The 19,400-nt window shown below is 40.6% G+C and overlaps 2 protein-coding genes across 2 annotated transcripts; both read left to right on the top strand.

The window, feature by feature from the left end:
• Positions 1-2,619: 2,619 nt before the first annotated feature.
• Positions 2,620-11,515, top strand: lad1 (ladinin). The gene is made up of 14 exons (XM_061736056.1): positions 2,620-2,756; positions 3,471-3,650; positions 3,978-4,245; positions 5,911-5,984; positions 6,691-6,859; positions 7,190-7,282; positions 7,661-7,704; positions 7,780-7,822; positions 8,034-8,071; positions 8,160-8,226; positions 9,612-9,746; positions 9,837-9,926; positions 10,736-10,858; positions 11,013-11,515. The coding sequence occupies exons 1-13, from the start codon at positions 2,719-2,721 to the stop codon at positions 10,829-10,831; spliced, it is 1,335 nt and encodes a 444-aa protein (XP_061592040.1). The 5' UTR covers positions 2,620-2,718; the 3' UTR covers positions 10,832-10,858; positions 11,013-11,515.
• A 361-nt stretch (positions 11,516-11,876) lies between these two features.
• tnnt2a (troponin T type 2a (cardiac)) lies at positions 11,877-19,149 on the top strand. The gene is given in 14 exon segments (XM_061736078.1): positions 11,877-12,127; positions 12,760-12,786; positions 13,011-13,064; positions 13,874-13,927; positions 15,356-15,391; positions 15,622-15,646; positions 17,177-17,240; positions 17,398-17,514; positions 17,602-17,679; positions 17,772-17,882; positions 17,970-18,079; positions 18,431-18,521; positions 18,612-18,652; positions 18,918-19,149. Coding segments are annotated over 14 exon segments (894 nt in total). The 5' UTR covers positions 11,877-12,075; the 3' UTR covers positions 18,952-19,149.
• The last annotated feature ends 251 nt before the right edge of the window (positions 19,150-19,400 follow it).

Raw genomic sequence — 19,400 nt, 5'->3', positions numbered from 1 at the left:
CAGCGTGGTGATGAGAAGAGAGTACGCGACCTGCAGTTCTCTCTCTGCCCGCGAGTGGCGCTGGTCCTGGTCAGATACTTGCTGATTCAACTGTCTAACATGCCATCTCCGATGGCGCTGGCGCCGTTTCCTTTGCCGAGATCGCAACCAAAGCAATGTTATAATCTCCTCTTCATCCCATGTTGTAATGTTAAATTGTTTCTAATCTGCTACTGCTACTACTGCTGCTTACGGAGCCCCTCTGGTGACATTTGAAAAAAATAAAATAATGCGTGGCCACGAGATAATTAATGCGTGGCCACGAGTTATTAATGCGTGGCCACGCATTATGTATCTCGTGCCCACACATTATTTTACCTGTGGATGGCATTATAACCTACAGTCTGGACTTCGTGGATGCAACTTCCTTGGTGGGATGGTTATTCATCATTAATAACTGTAATTATAGTCTATTTATATTAAAGAGCAAGAGTATTGTCATGGCGAGTGTAGTAATAACATGTGACATTTGAAAAAAATAAAATAATGCGTGGCCACGCATTAATAACTCGTGGCCACGAGTTATTAATGCGTGGCCAAGCATTATTTTATTTTTTTCAAATGTCACCAGAGGGGCTCCGTAGCTGCTACTACCGCTACTACTAAATATTTAATCACTTTTCCGACTGTTGCTCTGCTTACTGCCCCCAATCCGTTTCCACCGGTACGACGCGCTCTCCTCGCGTACTACACAAGCGACGTTGCAGGTGGTTCACGCAAACGGGCGCGAACGCCGTCTTCTCGACGCACTCGAGACGCAATATGATGTTTCATTGATATGTTATATGTTTGATATTTTCTTTTTTCTTTCTTATTAAATGTGAAAACAGTGCCAGTGTGGAGACTTTATATTTACAGATAAAGATAATTTTTTTGTTTAAAATAGTTATTCTACTAATTTTATTTATTTTTATTGAATTTATCTGTTGCAAATAAAACCTGTCTTCCAATTCAATTCAATGCATTTTTCATTGCATCTTTAGCCTAGTTTTTGTGGTAGAAGTATCATATCGGTACTCGGTATCGGCAAGTACACAAATTAAAATACTCGTACTCGGTGTGAAAAAAATGGTATCGGGGCATCCCTAGTCACATTATACTGAACTCTCCTGGTAAAAACACACAAAAGCCTTCTACGCTGTTATACCGTCTGTCTCCTCTGCATGCTGAGATATATTTTGAGTTCTGGCATTGGGTCATTGCAAGTGGCAGTAATTTCATTGTCAAATATGGCAGGCATCACATCTGTAACAGTGCATTCCCAATGACAACACAAACTCAAGCCAAGAAATCCAAGTTATCTGTCACACCAAGTCACTTGTGAAAGAGAAGCTACAAGTCGAGTTACACATTTCAGCTGATGTGTTTATATGCCAGCTGTCCAGAACAGAGTTCCCCCCTCAACAGTTTAACAGTTCCTTTTTAGCTGCAGTCTGATTTGCATGGCTGTAAAACACAAAACTTCCCCTCCATAGCTTTTTCAATTGCCTCATCAAGGCCATATGGCAAAAAAAAAAATTCTCATTTCTATCTAATTGATCAGGTCTTCACCAAAGAAAAGAATATAATAAATGTGTGTGGCTAATTTTAGGCTGGGGCCTAGTAAACACATTTCAACTCGAAGGCTGTTGACAGTGTATGAAACGATACAGCACTGGTGGATGGCGTGCTTCGTTGGTCAGAGAGTGACATGCAAAGCAGTTTTATAAGATAGCACCTTTACAGTGCTGACACCCTTCACCAAATATGAGCGAAGCCGGCTCATCTCTGAGCAGCCACATGGAAATAACCGAATAATTTTTGACTCACTTATCAGTTATCAAGCCGGCACCTTCACATCTTCACCTGTTTATTATGGCCTTACAGTCGTGTTTGTGTGTGTGTGTGTGCGTGCGTGTGAGTGTGCGTGTTTCGGACTGAACCTGGGTCAGAGTCCGGCACTGCAGAGAAAGGTGTGGCTTCACACCGCAGAGTAAACACTCACTGCCAAAACTGTGACAAGGCACAAGTTCAAAGAAACGTTTAACGACATCCTTACATACATACATGCACACACACACAATTCAGCTGAGAGGTTTAATGTAACATGATGTTTTGGCTTCATGTGTGCATTTCTGTTGTGACTGTATGTGGTTGCCTTTGTCTTGTCTTTGTAATATATTTAGCGCATTTCCTTTTTCTGTATTGAAAAGTGCAGATTTAGTGTTTTTGGGGAAGTAAATTAGGCCGCCAAACTGTGTGACATAATGATATTGCATAGATTTCTTGTTTTACTTAGTTCACACAACATGTATCCTTTAATAACATAAATAACTTAGTATATTTGTCTTGCATGCAGGAGCGTGACACTTCCACCATACAAGGAGAAGCGGCCCCCCACTCACCTCTCAAGGCTGATTCATGGTTCCGCGTTACACCAACGCAGAGCCTACGGCGTAGAGTACTCGGCGACGCGCACCGTACGCCGTAGGCTACGCCGTCGATTTAACGCGGGACCATAAGTCAGGCTTCAGGTGGGGAGCGCACCTCTGCGGTCACGTGATCCCTGATTGAGCGGGGTAAAGGTGCGCTGCCACGCTGAGTGTCAGTTGACCGCCGCCGTCCGAGCGTCTCTCTCTCGACTTTTCCCGTCATCTGCAGTTCCGGTGGAAACTTTTAGTCTTTTAATTTTCTTTCAGCATGTCTTTCAGTCGGAAAAACTGGTCGGCTTTGTCCAGGTAAGATTCATGCCTACAGGTATAGGATTCACAACACCTGCTGGTGTTTACCTCTATTTCAGAGCACCGCTTCCTTCTGCTTTTTTTATATGACTAATTGTTCGGGACTTTCACTTTAAACAGAGAGCAAGCATTTCTAGCTTTCCTTTTTGTAAGCAAAAGGTCTTAAACTTTTTTTTCTTTAATCATCTATTAGAGATAGTTGCGCTTATTTTTGCTTATTCGTTGCTATTATTATTATTATTATTATTATTATTATTATTATTATTATTATTATAAAAAAAGGTTATTCTAAATTTTACAGATTTAAACTTTGAGACATTATTAATGCTTTTTCTTTGAATAAATGTGCTCATCCAGAGGAAAAGGTCTGGGATTTTGTTCCTCTGTAACTGGCTCCATCAATATATACTCTTTACTCTAACATTTTGTCCCACTTAGACAAAAACACAGTAACTGTGGCTTGTGAAAATAAAAAGATGACGAACAAGTACTGCAGGTTCTATGTAACAGTCATGACAAGTGTTATCAGACCTTTCCAAAAATGCAAATAAGCAGCTCACTGGGTTAATTTCTGTAGACTTAATTCATCTTAAGTAATTGTGGCGTTGTTTTGCACTCTTCCAGGCTTTGTTTATGCCTCTTATATTTACTATTTTGGATTCACAGAGTATTCCAATACTTCTCTTGTGTGCTTTTTGACTCTGATCGTAGCCTAGCACGTCAGTGGACGATGGAAGATGAAGAGGAGATAGAGAGGGAGAAGAGGCGGAGGGAGAAGAGCGGCAGCACTGAAGGAGATGCTGACTCCAGCTCCACACCAAGATCTCCATCCAGTGGCGACGACAACTCTGGGACAAACTCCTCCAGTGAGACGTCCCAAGGGCTCAACAGGTTATTCACACAATTTTGTAAAAGAAAACAAAAAAGGAGAAATAAAGACAGGATCCTTAGTTTTACCTCTCGGGATTGTGTCCTCTGTATAATTTCCAAACCCATGGAAACACCTGACACCACAAAGCATATGAAGCTGTTAAAAAGCTGGATCAGAAGCAGCCTTCAAAGGCAGAGAGAAACTATAGAGCCTTTCATTAGGAGATAACGTCACTGGACACAGGGCCTCTGGATTTCTTTCTTTTTTTCACTTCATGTGGGAACTATTCATAATTTGAATTGGTAATGAACATGTGTTTGTGTGTATGTGATGTTTCCTTTGGTCAGTGTGGAGCAGGACTTTGTAGAAATGCTGCGAGTGCGTGATGAAAAACGGAGGATGAGACTCGTGGAGACACTGAGGCAGCAGAAAGAGGATGAGGAAAATGATGGAGAGCCAAAAAGTGGCCCTGGCGAGGGAGATGCCAGGGTGGTGCTCCTAGGGGAGTTAGATGAGGAGAAGGACACAGTGTCCAAACCGAAACCACCCCCAAAAACGTCCTCTTACTGTCCCACCACCAGCAGCATCAACAACAGCAAAACAAGAACTAACAAGGTAATCAGACAAGCAAACTGGATGCATTTGTGACATTTCAGCTAAGTAAAATTATTTTGAACATAAAAAAAAATGTCATTTTATTTTTAAAGTGGCAATAATGATTATTTTCGCTGAAAAGGTACTTTATTTTGAATCCATCTATGAGCAAATGAAGTAATCTGAGTCTCTTGAAATTATAAAATTAGATTACGAGTCCTTGAAATTCTGAAATTAATTTATATGATTCCTTTAAGTCCATACATTGTTATGCACTCGGCATATCTAGTGAAATTCCTAAGAAAAATCACATTTGCAGTTACCATTGTTTGCTCCATCCCTCCTTCTGTCACTGAAAGTGGGCGGAGCTTATGCACCAGACTGTACAAAGCTGTCTCTATCGCTTTGTTTTAATGCAGTTATGATAGCCAAGCAAGCACAGAAAAGACTTAGAACTACAGCTGATGAAACTGTGAACCCCAATACTGCTGTTAAATGCAGGGCACTTGTGTAGGGCTTAGTTTGAAGATAGCCCAAAGTTGGGTTGAAACCATAAGACGCATATGTAGATAATCTGTGTTCAGAGTATCCCTCATGCAGTCAGTTCTCTTAGCCGAGGTAACATTTGTGTGCTGGGCCGCTCTGACATATAAACTGAAAACTAGGGCCCAGGAAGGGATGGTCTTTCACATGGAGCATTCACATGAGAAAATCCCAAGTGGGATCCAGACAACAAACCCATTTTGGGCCGTGCTTATTCATCACGTATTTACCTGAGGATAACCATTGTGAACACTTGGACAATCCTGCGTAGGGCCCCATTTTTCATGCCATGTATATCTTAAATGGACCCCACTAACAAATGCTGCCACTGTCACTGGGATACATCCTCTGGAGACGGTGAGCTGTTTCACTTTGTTAGCCGTCTGTTTCACTGACCAGCTAAAATACTAACGCTGACATGTTTGCCAGCATGACTTTAAATGAAGGTCCATAGCAAATCCTAAACACTGGAGAAAACTTCACTCACATTCAGTCTATTAATGCTTCACTAAGTCCCAACACAGTGCCACCCCTGGTGCCACTCTGTTATGCAGTTAATGTCATGTTAGAGACCCCACACAGAGCTAGAGTTGAGTTAATCATTTTCTAGATTCTGTCACAACAACAAAAAAACTCAACACACCTGATTCTGACACCAACCAGAACACCCAGTTGTGTTCCGGTAGCTAAATTCAGGTGATCATCTTCTGGTTCAGTTCTGGTCCTGTGCTTTTGGCCAATTTCTGGGCTGAGAATAAACAAATCTGCCTGCATTTGAGTCAATTATGTAGAAAATGCCACATTGACAATTTGTGTGTTTTGTGTTCCTTTAGTTTCAGGGCAAAAAATAAATAAAATAAAATAAAAAAGATAAAGGTGAACATTACTTTCCTGTCCTATTATTGTTCTTGAAATTTTACTGGGAGTCCAGTGAGCATGCAAATCATCTCTAAAAGTTAGATAAGGTGTGCTTGAGGTCATAATTTGAGCTTTATCTGTTTTTAACTATGAAGGCAGCCACAGTTCTGCAGAGCACACCTGAAATACACTGTTATGTAAGGCAAGGTGTGTCTCGGCGCGTCTGTATAAAAGTTCTATCTCCCTGTGTTATGCATTTATCTATGGATTTATTATTTGTGTTAGCATGAAGATGCAGAGTCATCACGCAGAGACCCTGACCCCCAGCCTGCATCGGCTCCAGCTCGCAAGTTTGTCAGGTTGGAAAAGACATTTTCTGTTCTGTTACTCTGCTTGATGTTTAGCCATCAAGTCATTAGTGATTAAGATTAAGGTTATAAATTCAACGCAGTGAAAAATGAATCGTCCAAAGAGAAGAACAATAAACTATAGTCAAGCTGATGGAAACTGGAACCCAGATATCCCCTATTTAAACAATTGAAATGACTTGATTTTGTTTTCATTGTAATAATTAACCTTGTAAATTCTTGTGCTGACAAAAAAGATTATAAAAAATATATGTTTACTCAGGACAGAGAGTTATTTCAGACAAATAAAGTCCAAAACTGTCCATTTGAATAGCTGAGGAAAGACAGTGAGGCAGACCGGTACCTCTGGTTTTCTCTTTGAGCACGACTTTTCCATGACTTCATTTTATTGTTGTGTCTCAGGAAGGATTACCGTGACCCTTGCCTCACCTATGCAACTTTTGTTTCCTTACCCCTTTGTGCACTCTGTGAACAAGCCATGAAACACACAATACCTGTATATTTTTAATAAGCTTTTCAGTTCCGTCTTGATTTCAGACTGTTATTGTAAAGGATTAAAAAGCTTTTCAAAATGAATTTAACTGGTTTGACATGCTAATAAACTTTAATACTCCTATCTTAAAATACAATAGAGACTTCCTCTGTGGTTTTCTTTTTTATTGGATCTGAAGTTATGTCATGTTTCTTGGTGTTGCAGTTCTTTGTCCGTCTCCCTCGACCATCCGCCGTCTCCATCTGCCAGCGGCCCCACCAGCCCCTGCTCTCCGGCCTTTCCCTTGTCACCCCGAGATCGCAGGCCCTCGTCTTCCCAGAGCGCCTCTCCCCGGGAACCTAAAAGCCCTGTTCAGAACGGACACGCGCGCGAGGTTGTCAAACGCATACACACCGATACATTTACTGTCAGATGACTGAATTTACAGCTTTATCTTGGTTTCTGCTTTTGCCTGTCAAATAGTGCTTGCTACAGTAGATGCTGGTGCCACCGCTCATCTGTGCAGTGACAAAAACAGCATCCTCTGCTGTTTAAAGGCTAAAAGTTACAGTCTTTCGTGCCAGTAACACACTGAGCTGAAGCTGCAGCTCATTAGTCCCAAAGGACCGAAAAATCATGTTAAATCCGAGTTCATCTAGAGTCTGACTGAGAGGAGTTAATTCTGATCTTATGTAGCAGGAAGTTTATCTGTTCTTTATCTCAGACCAGTTTGAATGGCCCTTCCACCAATGGTAAAGTTGAACAGACATCAAAACCTGCCTTCATCAGACAGAGTTCCAGGACTCTATCGTTTAGGGTAAACACGCCGACTCACACTCACACACACACACACACACACACACACACACACACACACACACACACACACACACACACACACACACACACACACACACACATTTCAACTGCTAAATGCCGACATAAACATTTGCCTATTTGACTGTTAAAACATGATTTAATCTTGCATCAGCTGTCCGACTATCAGCTCGGGGCAATTTGCTTGTGCCACTGATGCTTTGGGCAATATTTACCAGCTTTTACTGCTGACGTCCTGCTTTGTTAACACCCAAACACAGTTGGGGAGATGATTGTGCAGGGCAGCAGCTCCTGACATTCACACTCTTGTAAGGGCTGCAGGTCTGACATACACTCACTTTGGTCTGTTCGTGTGCAGATGATGAAAAAGAAAGAAGACGAAGGCGCTCCGCTGCAGCGGAGGTAAGGACACCTGATCTTCTGCATTCTGAGGCTCTTTATATTTGATTGATTACCGACAGCTTTATTCTCTTGTAGCTCAAGCGTGAGGATCGCCTCCAAGAAGTTTGAATCCCCTACAGTAAGATGACCATTTCAATTTTCTATTCATTGGTTTAAAATAAACATCAAGTGGTGTGAGCTATTCTTAAAAAAAGTGCTTTAAGTTAAGTTAAGTTATACATTGGTTTCATTGCATCCACATGTTATTACACGTAAGTCTCCAGTAGTTTTGAAATGATATGGTAAAAAGTTTGCATTGTCTGAAACTTTAACTCTGCTTGAATTTTAAGGACAAAAGTGAAGATGAGGACAAATCTTTCCAAAGAAAGTATGGATTATCTTATTGTTATTGTAGTTCTTTTTCTTGCAAGTGTCCACATGAGAACGATAGCATTCATCTATTCTGTCCTGTTCAGCTCTAAACAGAGGATTTCATCCCGATCCATCAAGGAGAAGATGGAGAAACTGGCTCAGGCAGCTCAGGTCAGTCTCGGCACACAGTGCTTAGTCATGCAAAGATGAGTTACGAGACAGAAATCTACTGAACAAGGACTAGCTGCTTTGTAGTGGTTCTGAGCGGGACTAAACAAGTAGGGGAAAACATTTAAATTAAATTTTTCTGACAAATATTGTGCGATTGAATTTGCACTTATCAAAGTCAAATTCGGTATTGATGCAGAATTTGATTCGTGACTTTTAACAATCATTATCACACTGACTGATGTCATAAAAAGAAAAAGTGTGACGGTAGCAGGCAGCGATTCTCCAGCTGATGGCTGTGACTCACTCCACCTCTTTGACCACTTTCATGCTGGAGCATCATGGCTTTTGTTGAGTTCCAGTAAGGTTGTCAAATCTGTATTTAGTCACTGTGTTGACAGATTGTGTGTGGGTAAAGGAGTCGATTATCTCCCTTTTCCTCTTTTTATGATGTTACTGTCCCATACAACTCAACAGTTGTGTTCAGTTTTAATGACAACAGCATCATTTAACTGTCATTCATTACACAACAATCTGTGGTGCTTTTTTAAATGCTGGCAATGGTTTGTGGGATTGCAAAATACTTCCATACATCAAAAGTCTGCCTTTTCTTTGGTAGTGAGTAGTGACATTTCATCTGTGTTTTTGGGTTGATTTCTCTGAGGATTAAGGTGTAGCTCTTGATTTTATTGGATTGAAATTTTGACGAAAACAAGTCATAAACATTTAAATTAAGACTTCAAGATATTCTTCTATTATATCATGTCACATTGTTTTGGGTGTTTGTGTTATTAAACTTCTCTTCATCATGTTTTTTGAGCTCCATTTGTGGCAGTTTTTTGACGGACAAGAATTACTGACATGTCAGACAGTCTAAAGCAGGAGCCCGCTGACTCTTAGTGGCCTAACAGTCAATTACATCCTCGCTCTAGTTGTACTAGTCTTACTTTTTTTCTTCCTTGTTTGCATATATATTAATGATTAATATCAAGTTTGGTAAAACCTAAAGCATTTATGTGCATTTTAATCTTTAAACAAAGGGTTGGTTTTTGTGTGTTTGTGTGTGTGTGTGTGTGTGTGTGTGTGTGTGTGTGTTTCCTTCACCAGTCCTCTTGGCAGTCTACTATATTTTATTGGTCCTTCAAGAAAAGGAATAAATGTATATTAATGTTCAGTTTGAGAAGAAAGAGGCATAAGACAGGCAGGTGTTTATAAACAGGAGGGGACAGAGAAGGGGGGGCATTTATGAATGAATTTGGTGTGTGACGTGTGTGTGTGTGAGCAGTGTGTTGGGGATGCGTGGAGGCCTGTGAGTATAATCAAGTGTCTTACTCGTCTTACTAATACTTTTTGTTTTCTCTAACTTATATCTCCTCGGATGTCTCCAGAAATCCGAGCAGACTCGCTCTCCAGATGTGACCCAGAGGACCCTTTTCCTGCTGGAAGAGGTTTCCAGGAAGAGAGGCCTCTTTGAGAAAGAGCCGCCGGCACAAAGCCTCACTAGTCCCGGCGTTTCCAGACAAGTAAAGTCATCATTCTACTTTCCGGCTCTGTGTGAGATGTACTGATGTGTCGTCAAACAAATAATTAATGCTGTTGTTGTTTTCTATTAGGAATACAGGAGCTTCCAATCAGGAATGTCAGATCGGATCAACCGCTGGCTCAATAAGACCTACCAGCCTGGGACGTCACCCATTCCTTCTGTAAGGTTTTCATTCGGCTGTTTGAGGCATGCCAGGGTTTTTAGACGTTCATGTAAACTGGGGGAGCTGGCAGCCAGGGGGCAGTAGCACTCTTTCAGCTGGGCTTCCTGGTTGAGACAGGTGAAGGTTGTGATCTCACATGCTTACTTTAGATTAGCTCATCATGGATGTATCTACTCCATGTAAACAATTCAGATTACATCAACCATTGTTTCAGGAAATAGGATTTATTCTATAGTTCCTGCAGCTATGGTTTATTTATGAAATTATCTTTGACATCAGTGTATCGGGAAGGCGTGAGGAATGTTTGTAATGTGTGTGTCTGTAAAAGGCTCACAGGCAGTTTGGTCTGAAATATACTGTAAAAAGAACCTCATTCACTCAGTAACAAAAGGAAAACAGAGGTAGAAAACAGGCATGAACGAAAACCATCCAATAGAAGACAAAGATAGATGAGACACTGAACTATGGGAATTTATGAGTAATAACTACGAGGGAGTTAAAGTAATCCAAATTACTTGATTAATCCTTAGGGAGTGAGAAAAAAAAAGGTGTGGCCATCACAGAAACCCAGGTTTAAACAACAAACGGGAAGCAAAACCAAACAAATTCAGTAAGAAAAAGCTGCCTCAGATTAGGAAAAACTATGCTGAAACATAAACATCCAAATAAAAAAGATTAATAGTAAAGAAAAAAAGACAAATACAAAAGACAACATCAAGACTAAAACAAGGACAAAATCTGGTGCTGCCTGCAGGATACATGCTAATGTGTAAGATATTTGACGTGTGTCCATTTTCCAATTGCAGGACTTGAGGCATGTGGACATCACTAGTAAGAGAAGCCTGTTTGAGAACAGTGAGGAGGAAAGTGTCGCAAGAGTCGACCCTGGAAGTAACAAGTGAAGAACACCCATTTACAACGTCCAACAGGTGAGTCTGCTTCCCCAGGTATTTTATAATATAACTCATGGATGCTACCTGGTCTCATCATTGCGTTTGAAACTTTCTCTAAATGAAACAAATACAAAAAAGCCTTAATATTATCTTCAGTGTTAGACCATTGACTCTGTGTCTGGATTTCCAGGAAAAGGCGGGGATACGGATAATTAAAGGATGCCACGACTGACCAGTTTGCTTCTTCGAGTTGATCCTGCACCGTCAAAAGCACTAAAGAGGAACGGAGATGAAAGTGTGTTGAGTGCAGCTTTAGAGGAGGACGCTGCTTTTACATTTAGGAGGCTTTTATCATAAATTTTTGCTTTGCTTTTACATTTCTGGATTGTTTTACACTGTTTAAACGCATGAATTAAGACATACTGTAAGATGACAGCAACATGGGAGGACAAGAAAAGCTGCAGAAAAGAAAGAGTGATGTCTGGAAACTCAATCGTTTGTTTTAATTATAATGATAATTTTGTTCAAGCACTTTAAACAGCAGAAAGCCTTCAGGATAATTATGCTCTTTTTACCGAATGTCATAGTTGTGTGTTTTATTCTATTCTGCCAAAATATTCTGTTTTCTCTTTCATCTGGAGTTGTGGATAAGATTCTGCCTGTGTGAGGAATAAAATGTTTTCCTACTAAAAACGTTTGCCACCACTTTCTTTTTAGCTGCACAACACATTCTTTAACTTATCTCAGAGGGGGCAGGATGTTGATAAGAGCTGCATGCCTTCGTTTCTTCACTGGCGAGGTGTCACACGGGGTGAGAGAGTGTGTGTGTGTGTGTGTGTGTGTGTGTGTGTGTGTGTGTGTGTGTGTGTGTGTGTGTGTGTGTGTGTGTGTGAGTTGGGCCTTTATCTGGGTCGTTTTGGCACTGCAGCCTCAGAGCATTGCACACAGCAACCTTTTTTGGGACCAGTGATAATGCAGAGTACATGGTATCTAAAAGGTTATTAATAACAACAAGGAGGTCTTGAGACCTCTTCTCCTAAACAATCAGCATACCCTGTGACACTCCTGCCAGTGGAAGTCCAGTCCTCTCTCCTGCTGCATAGAGCCGCTCCATCAGAGACTAGGGTGAGGTTATAGAGTTACATGCTATAAAATATCCTGTGACAAGAGAAGAGAAAGTGACCTGCAGGTGGATTTAAAAAGTCTGTGTTCACCGCTCAGATTCGCAGCTGCACACCTGAGCACGCTCCGCCATGTCGGACAACGAGGAGGTGGTGGAGGAGTACGAGGAGTAGGTTGAAGCTTGCTTTTTTCTGCTCAAACATAAACGCCTCCAGACTACACCGACACGCCTGGACACCACAGACATGCAGTGTTTTCTTTATATCTTTTGTTTTATTGGCGATTTGTCACGGTAAATGTATGATGGATTGTCATGTGTCTGTACATTTAAATATGTGTTTGTTTTTCACAGGCTGGTGGAAGGTAAGAATCCCCACACAATATCGTTGGAACACTGAGTGATGAGATCTACTGTTTATACTACGAGCATGCCAGGGTGAAGGATGTTTTCTTTGAGTAATCCCAGGAAGTTCATTTAGACACCCAGATAATAACAATAATAATAATAAGACTAGATATCAGTCAGGTGTATTAATCCTGTTTGTCGCACCTACCTGTACATACATACTGTCATTGTTAGATTTATGACAACGTATGATCACCATGATTAGTTTTCTTGTCTCTCACTCTCACTGTATTGCACAACAATTATCCACTCATCTTTTTGGCTTGTTAATCTCGATAACATCAGTGACTTCTTTTCAAGTGCACTTATGTTCAGGGGGTGTTTACATGAAGCCACAGCATGCTTTTCTCTTTATATGATAAGTGAATTACCTCTTTGCCTCCTACGTTTCTCCACCTATGTGATTCAGAAGAGGAGGAAGAGGAGACTCCCGAAGGTATTTACTCCTTTTAAGCACTGCCATTGACAAATTGAGCTCAGGGTCATCAGTGGATGTATCTTTTTTTGGTTGTATCTCTGTCGGATACTTGCACATTTTAACCAGACCAACAGGTGGAGCGATGAACACTGTTCCTCCGGAGAGTCACTGTGCTTGTGTTTAAAATAACCCCGCTGTGGTGGGGCTGCTGGCTGCACTAACCAGCCCTGTGCTTTGCTCAGCAGGGGAGGAAGAGGTAGAGGAGGAGCAGGAGGAGGAGGAGGAGGCTGAGGAAGGTATTTGGACTTGGCCTGAAAAAATGACCCCAGCTGAGTCTATCCCCGCACTGCACCTTATTTTTAATCACATTTTTTATTGTTTTATCAAGAGTTATGCTGTATATGCACACTTAAACAATTAGCATAATTTATTTAATTAACAATTAACTGATCCATAGATTAAACTATGAAAAGGGGCATTTTCATTGTCCTCCAATGACACGACAGCAAACGGTTTATAATCCTTTTGCTGTTTTTAATAAATACATTTCAAATCGTATCACCTGAGGGGTTAACTCATGGTGACAACGCTGCTTTGCTTTCTCCCGGGTCATTGCAGACTTCTCAAAATGGTAATCTTTAGTGCAGTGAGGCTTTTAGATGCATGCTTTACTGCATAGCCTTAGAGACCTCCACTAGGGTCTTATCTCAAATAAAAACAGACACAAAATCACAAGGACCAAACACTTCACTAGCTCTTGAGTGTGGGCTCAAAATACCAGAGGGGGGCAGCTCATTCTAAAACCATCTCCTGTTATTACCCTGCTCTCCGTCCATGCTGTCTGTGCAATCTCCAGTTCACTTTGGGGCATAGTATTAATACGGCGACCAGACTAACTGAATGCATTTGCAGAAATACTGTAGGTGCAAAAAATATATGTTGCAATGAAGGAAGTAAAAAGGAGACATTTTCTTTCCTTTTTGATTTGATCTCTTTCACCATGAACCTCTGAAATATTGCAGGTCATTGCAACGAAGGTTAAAGAAGGGAACGAGTCAATGCAGCACTCAGTGACTATATGTCCTTATAAATTCTCTCTGTCCAGAGGCTGCACAGGAGGAAGACACACCTGCTGCAGAGGAGGCCAATGATGATCAAGGTGAGAGCGCTTTTATAAGTTAAAATCAAATTGCTGTGGGCTTGTTCCTGACTGCTTCGGGGATCTCAGCAGTGATAATCCAGCAGGACAACGTCCAAGTGTTGACAGTTTAATTGATGATGATTCATGTATTTCACCCGTAATCAGCAGTCACAGACAGTTGTTAATATGAGCTGCCATCACGGGTGCATTTCACTTGGGTATGTGACGTTCTACAGCTCAGCTGAAGAGGGCATGTTTACTGAACCAGAGCAGACACTGGCTCTGCAGGCCTGTCCCTCCCAGGCTTAAGGATCCTTATCATTAGTCAGAGTCACTGTTTAGGCGAGTTTCTCTGTCTGAGTCCATCACACACTGTGAAACAGGAGTAATCTTTGTCAGGTTCTGCCTCATTTGTCAGCAAACGCCCTCTGATACATCCGTGAACTGTCACCTGGTGCACCACACCCATAATGAACAGGAGAAAGTGACATTTTCACACGTCAAACACAACTGGCCACATTATCAGCACTGTGAAGTCAGTTTATGACCAGAATAGTTCGACCTGAGATGCCAACTTCTTCGAGCAGACGTAGAGCACTCTGAATTTAAGCCCTGCTTTTATTCCTGCTCTGTTTTCTTACCTCACGCTTATTCGAGGGGCATTTCAGAATGTGAAAAGACAATGAGAAAAAAAAAGTGCTACTTCATTGAAGAGACAACTTACTGGCCTTTGTCAGTGTACCATTCAGAGGTCAAAGATATAGTCCCTTCTGTTTCTGTAACAGATTAGTCTCATTATCAAGACTTGTCTCTGTCACGCCACTCGTGTGTCTTTATGGTGTGAGACACGAGGAAACATTTTTCTTACACCAGACACGGATAGGCAAACATACGGAAGAGTATTAGGGCCACTTAAAAAAAAATAAAAAGAATTCTGAGAAAAAAGTCAGAATTCTGACTTTAATCTCAGAATTCTGAGAAAAAAGTCAGAATTCTGAGAAAAAAGTCAGAATTCTAGACCACTAAAAAAAATAATACTAATTCTGAGAAAAAAGTCAGAATTCTGAGAAAAAAGTCAGAATTCTGACTTTAATCTCAGAATTCTGAGAAAAAAGTCAGAATTCTGACTTTAATCTCAGAATTCTGAGAAAAAAGTCAGAATTCTGACTTTTTTCTCAGAATTCTTTTTATTTTTTTTTTAAGTGGCCCAGAATTCTGACTTTTTTCTCAGAATTCTTTTTATTTTTTTTAAGTGGCCCTAATACTCTTCCGTACAAACACCTCATTTTATCGGTAAAATGCTTTTATTTTTCTCTTCTTTCCAAGACTCCTGCTTCATCATTTTGCCCATTTCCACTTCTGAAATGTTACTTACTGATGAATACTTTTCACTCATTTGAAATACGCAATGACAAACTGTCACTTGGTCTTCTATTTCAATTTCAGGAGGAGAAGGCGAAGGCGAAGCAGAGGAGGGTGAAGGTAACAGCCTTAAAATGAAAGCTGGCACTTTGCCTCTCATGTGTTGTTTTTGGATCCATTTAAAGTTTGGAAAGCCAGAAGTAGGATTCAATACTAATTCAGAATACACAGAATGACGTTATTGTCAGGACTTGGTCAAGCTTCTTGGTATCTGAAATGTTTCGGTGTGGGCTGGGTCTATGCGTGCGGTCTGGATCTTTTCTTTCTAATTTTGTTTTGTTCCTCAACAGAGGAAGAAGCCAAACCGAAATTCAAGTAAGTAACGCCCATGGATGACTGCATCCAGACATTTAATTATATTTACAAGGTAATGTTGTGGCAACAACTCTACTGAATGATAATTATGTGGGGACATTTCTAAGAGGTTATTATTCCAGAATGAGAGAACTGCTTGGTGAAATTCGCAGTCTCTTGCCAAAAAGAAAAAAAAAAGTTACCACCTGGATTTAATTAGAGCGATAGGTAAGCACCTCTGGGTTGGAACGGTACAGCAGTGATTAATAGGTTTTACAAGTTATTACCAAATCCTCTCTGATGCAGCGATTAACTTGTGATACTGTAAACAAATCATCTGGCATAGTTGACCAACAATGGTCCGAATCAAAGAAAACTATGAAGTTTCCTTAACTACGAGAACTGGATGAAGAAATGTCCCATGCAATATTACATCATGGAAGGACAACATGTTAATTCAGAAGAATGAACCCTGATGGCGCCTCACACTACAGTGCATTCCCTTCATGCAGAGCCGGATTAACGCAAAGGCAAACTAGGCATGTGCCTAGGGCCCGATTGACAGGGGAGGGGCCCAGACAGAGGGACAAAAAAAAAATTTTTTTTTTTTTTTTTTGTCTGCACACATATTAATGGTTGATAGTATACCATGCCGGTAAAAACCTAAGGCATATATATATATGTGCATTATTACTATATTAATATAGTATGCATACATATATATACGCATACATACCCATACACACGCATACACATACATACATATACACATACAGACATACATACTACAGTACACTTTGTCTTACTGCAAATTTTATTGGTCTTTGTAGATTTGACTTCTTATTTAACTATTCAATTTAATCAACACATTTAATTAAGATTTTCTGCAAAATGCAATAGCTTAAAACATTTATCTTATTTTACTCTGTTTACATAGCAATGCTGACACATATTGGTGATTTACTGGTACTAATACCTTAACAATGATACTTGCAATCGATAAGATGCGGATGATTTAATAGCATTTAATAGAGTGGTGTAATAACGTATAAATAATAAAAATCAAAGAATAGTCTGATAGACTGTTTAATATACAACACATGACTTATTTTGGAATACAAAGAACCAACTTGACTATGACTATGCTATGTAAAATGTGAATTAACTTTTATTAGTAACTTTGGTAAGTTTAAGATTTCAATTCATAAATAACATCGATGGAGGGGGGCCCAAAAATCACAGTCTGCCTAGTGTAGTCCATTTATTTAATCCGGCTCTGCCTTCATGTAGTTATTTCAGAGGCCATTCACTATATATGTGATGGACTTTTATTTTTGTAGCTTGTTTCCCTTGTAATGACAGGAATGAGTGCAAGTTCAACACCCTCCAGGCCCGTGACCTTTTGCTGTCTCACTGTTTCTAGTCAAACAATTTCAGATGTAGTAATGAGAGCTGTACTCAAAACAAAAATGAAGAGTTCAAGGCTTAGCATGAGAAGACAGAGTGTTTACTGAAGGAGCATGATTTATTGCTTTGTTTGTTGACTTTCAGGCCTTTTATCATGCCAAACCTCATCCCTCCTAAGATCCCAGATGGAGAGAAGGTGGATTTTGATGTAAGTCACACAGCGATTTGTCATTCTACATGTTTCCAGGAAGTTCATCCCTGACTTGACCCTCCATCATCCTAACCTCAGTCAAATTCCATTTTAATTTGAGACCAAAAGCAAATATGTGTGCAGTTTTTGACACAGTAAGTGTGTTTTTCTGTAGGACATACACCGTAAGAGGATGGAGAAGGACCTGATGGAACTGCAGACTTTGATCGAGGTCCACTTTGAGAGCAGAAAGAAGGAGGAAGAGGAGCTCATTAACCTAACAGAAAGAATTGTAAGTACATGAGGAAAATGCAAACGCAGCCTGAAAGAACTGTTCTGGAGAGCCTGTTATGACCAGGGTTAATTCCCTGCTGTTCAGGAGAAGCGTCGTTCTGAGCGAGCGGAGCAGCACCGGATACGCAGTGAGAGAGAGAAAGAGCGCCAAAAACGTCTCGAGGTAGAATCCTGCTCTAAAATGCTTTCATGAAACGCAGATATTTGCCAACGTTTCACTGCTGGTCCTCCGGCCTGGTGCGTGTTTTTCTCTAGGAGGAGAGAGCTCGCAAGGAGGAAGAAGAGGCCAAGAAACGGGCTGAAGATGATGCAAAGAAGAAGAAAACCCTGACCAGCCTCCACTTTGGAGGTTACATGCAGAAATTGGTGAGTGTTGTTTTTTTTTCTTTGTGTTTTAACATTGTCTTAACAGTAAAATATGAACAAAGCTTTGAGTTGTTCCACTGTCCACAGACAGAGAAAAGAAGTGGCAAGAGGCAGACAGAGAGGGAGAAGAAGAAGAAGATCCTGAATGAAAGGCGTAAATGTCTCGACATCGACCACTTGAGTGAAGAAAGACTCAAGTAAGAGAAGAAATACAGTTCATGACATCATAAACTTGTTCTTCTGCATGACCACATTGCAGCTGGTCCAGGTTCGAGTCATGGCCTGTTACCGGTAACTGCAAGCCACACCTCTTTATTCACGCACTCTTTCCCGTCAGTCTCCACTTTCAATAAAAGGTCACTTGTGGCTCAAAAAAATATGGAAAAAGAATAAAAGGTGTTGTACTGGCCCAAAGTCCAGTCCCCAATCTGACTGAAACACTGCATAGTCCGACAATGTGAGGGCCAAATGAGGTCATATAGATAATGATCACTTGGAGTTATTGCTGCTGATGGTGGTTCCACAACTGTCTCGTCTGTTCCTCAAAGAGAGAAGGCTAAAGATCTGTGGGAGTGGATGCACCAGCTGGAAGCTGAGAAGTTTGAACTCCAGTATCAGTTCACCAGGCAGAAATATGAGGTGTGTGTACACAACTGTGTGGTATATACATGGCAGAAGAAAAAATAACGCCTTTTTGGGATAACATTTGCCATGTTTTTTATCTTCAAGATTAATGTGCTGAGAAACCGCGTGAGTGACCATCAGAAAACGTGAGTATGACTTTGTTTGAGTCTGTTGCCATGTGTACTCATCACAGAATGTTGGCAGCAGGATGGGTCTGACATGGGCATGTGTCACACCTGCCGCAGATACACTTGGACTTCTCAACGAGCTGCACATCACCGTTTTTTCCCACCCCTTTTGTTTTGCTTTAGCTGATGGGAGAGGCTAGTGCTTTTGCAATATCTTTAGTGGGCAAACGAGCTGATCCTGAATTTTTGACCGTATGACCTTTTCTTTGTTTTCCCCCAACAGATCCAAGAGGTCCAAGAGAGGCCTGAGGAAATAGATGCTATTGTTCCAAATGAGCAGTCCCAGAAACATCAGCTGCCTCAAATCAAGCACTGGCTCCCGTGCCACAGCAAAGACCCAGCCCTTTCCCTGAAACCACTACCTCCAGTGCCAATCAAGCAGGAACCTGCTTTCACAGCCCCTTCTTATTCTGATCCAAGTGTTAAAGGGTGTAAATAAAGCTGTCAAAATCAAATGTGTTTTGAGACCAATACATATGGATGGATGTGCTATTTTGTTCATTTAATGGCATATATATATATATATATATATATATATATATATATATATATACATACATACATACACAGTGTATATGTTACGGTTAATGTAGAAAAAACGGTTATTTTGCAAAATAGCCGGCTATTTTGCAAAATAACCGTTTTTCTACATTAACCGTAACATATACACTGTGTATGTATGTATATACATATATATGTATATATA

Source organism: Cololabis saira, chromosome 12 (assembly GCF_033807715.1).
Source record: "Cololabis saira isolate AMF1-May2022 chromosome 12, fColSai1.1, whole genome shotgun sequence".
Lineage (NCBI taxonomy): Eukaryota > Metazoa > Chordata > Actinopteri > Beloniformes > Belonidae > Cololabis > Cololabis saira.
The sequence above is the reverse complement of the archived record's forward strand: the minus strand, read 5'-3'. Positions and strand labels throughout refer to the sequence as shown.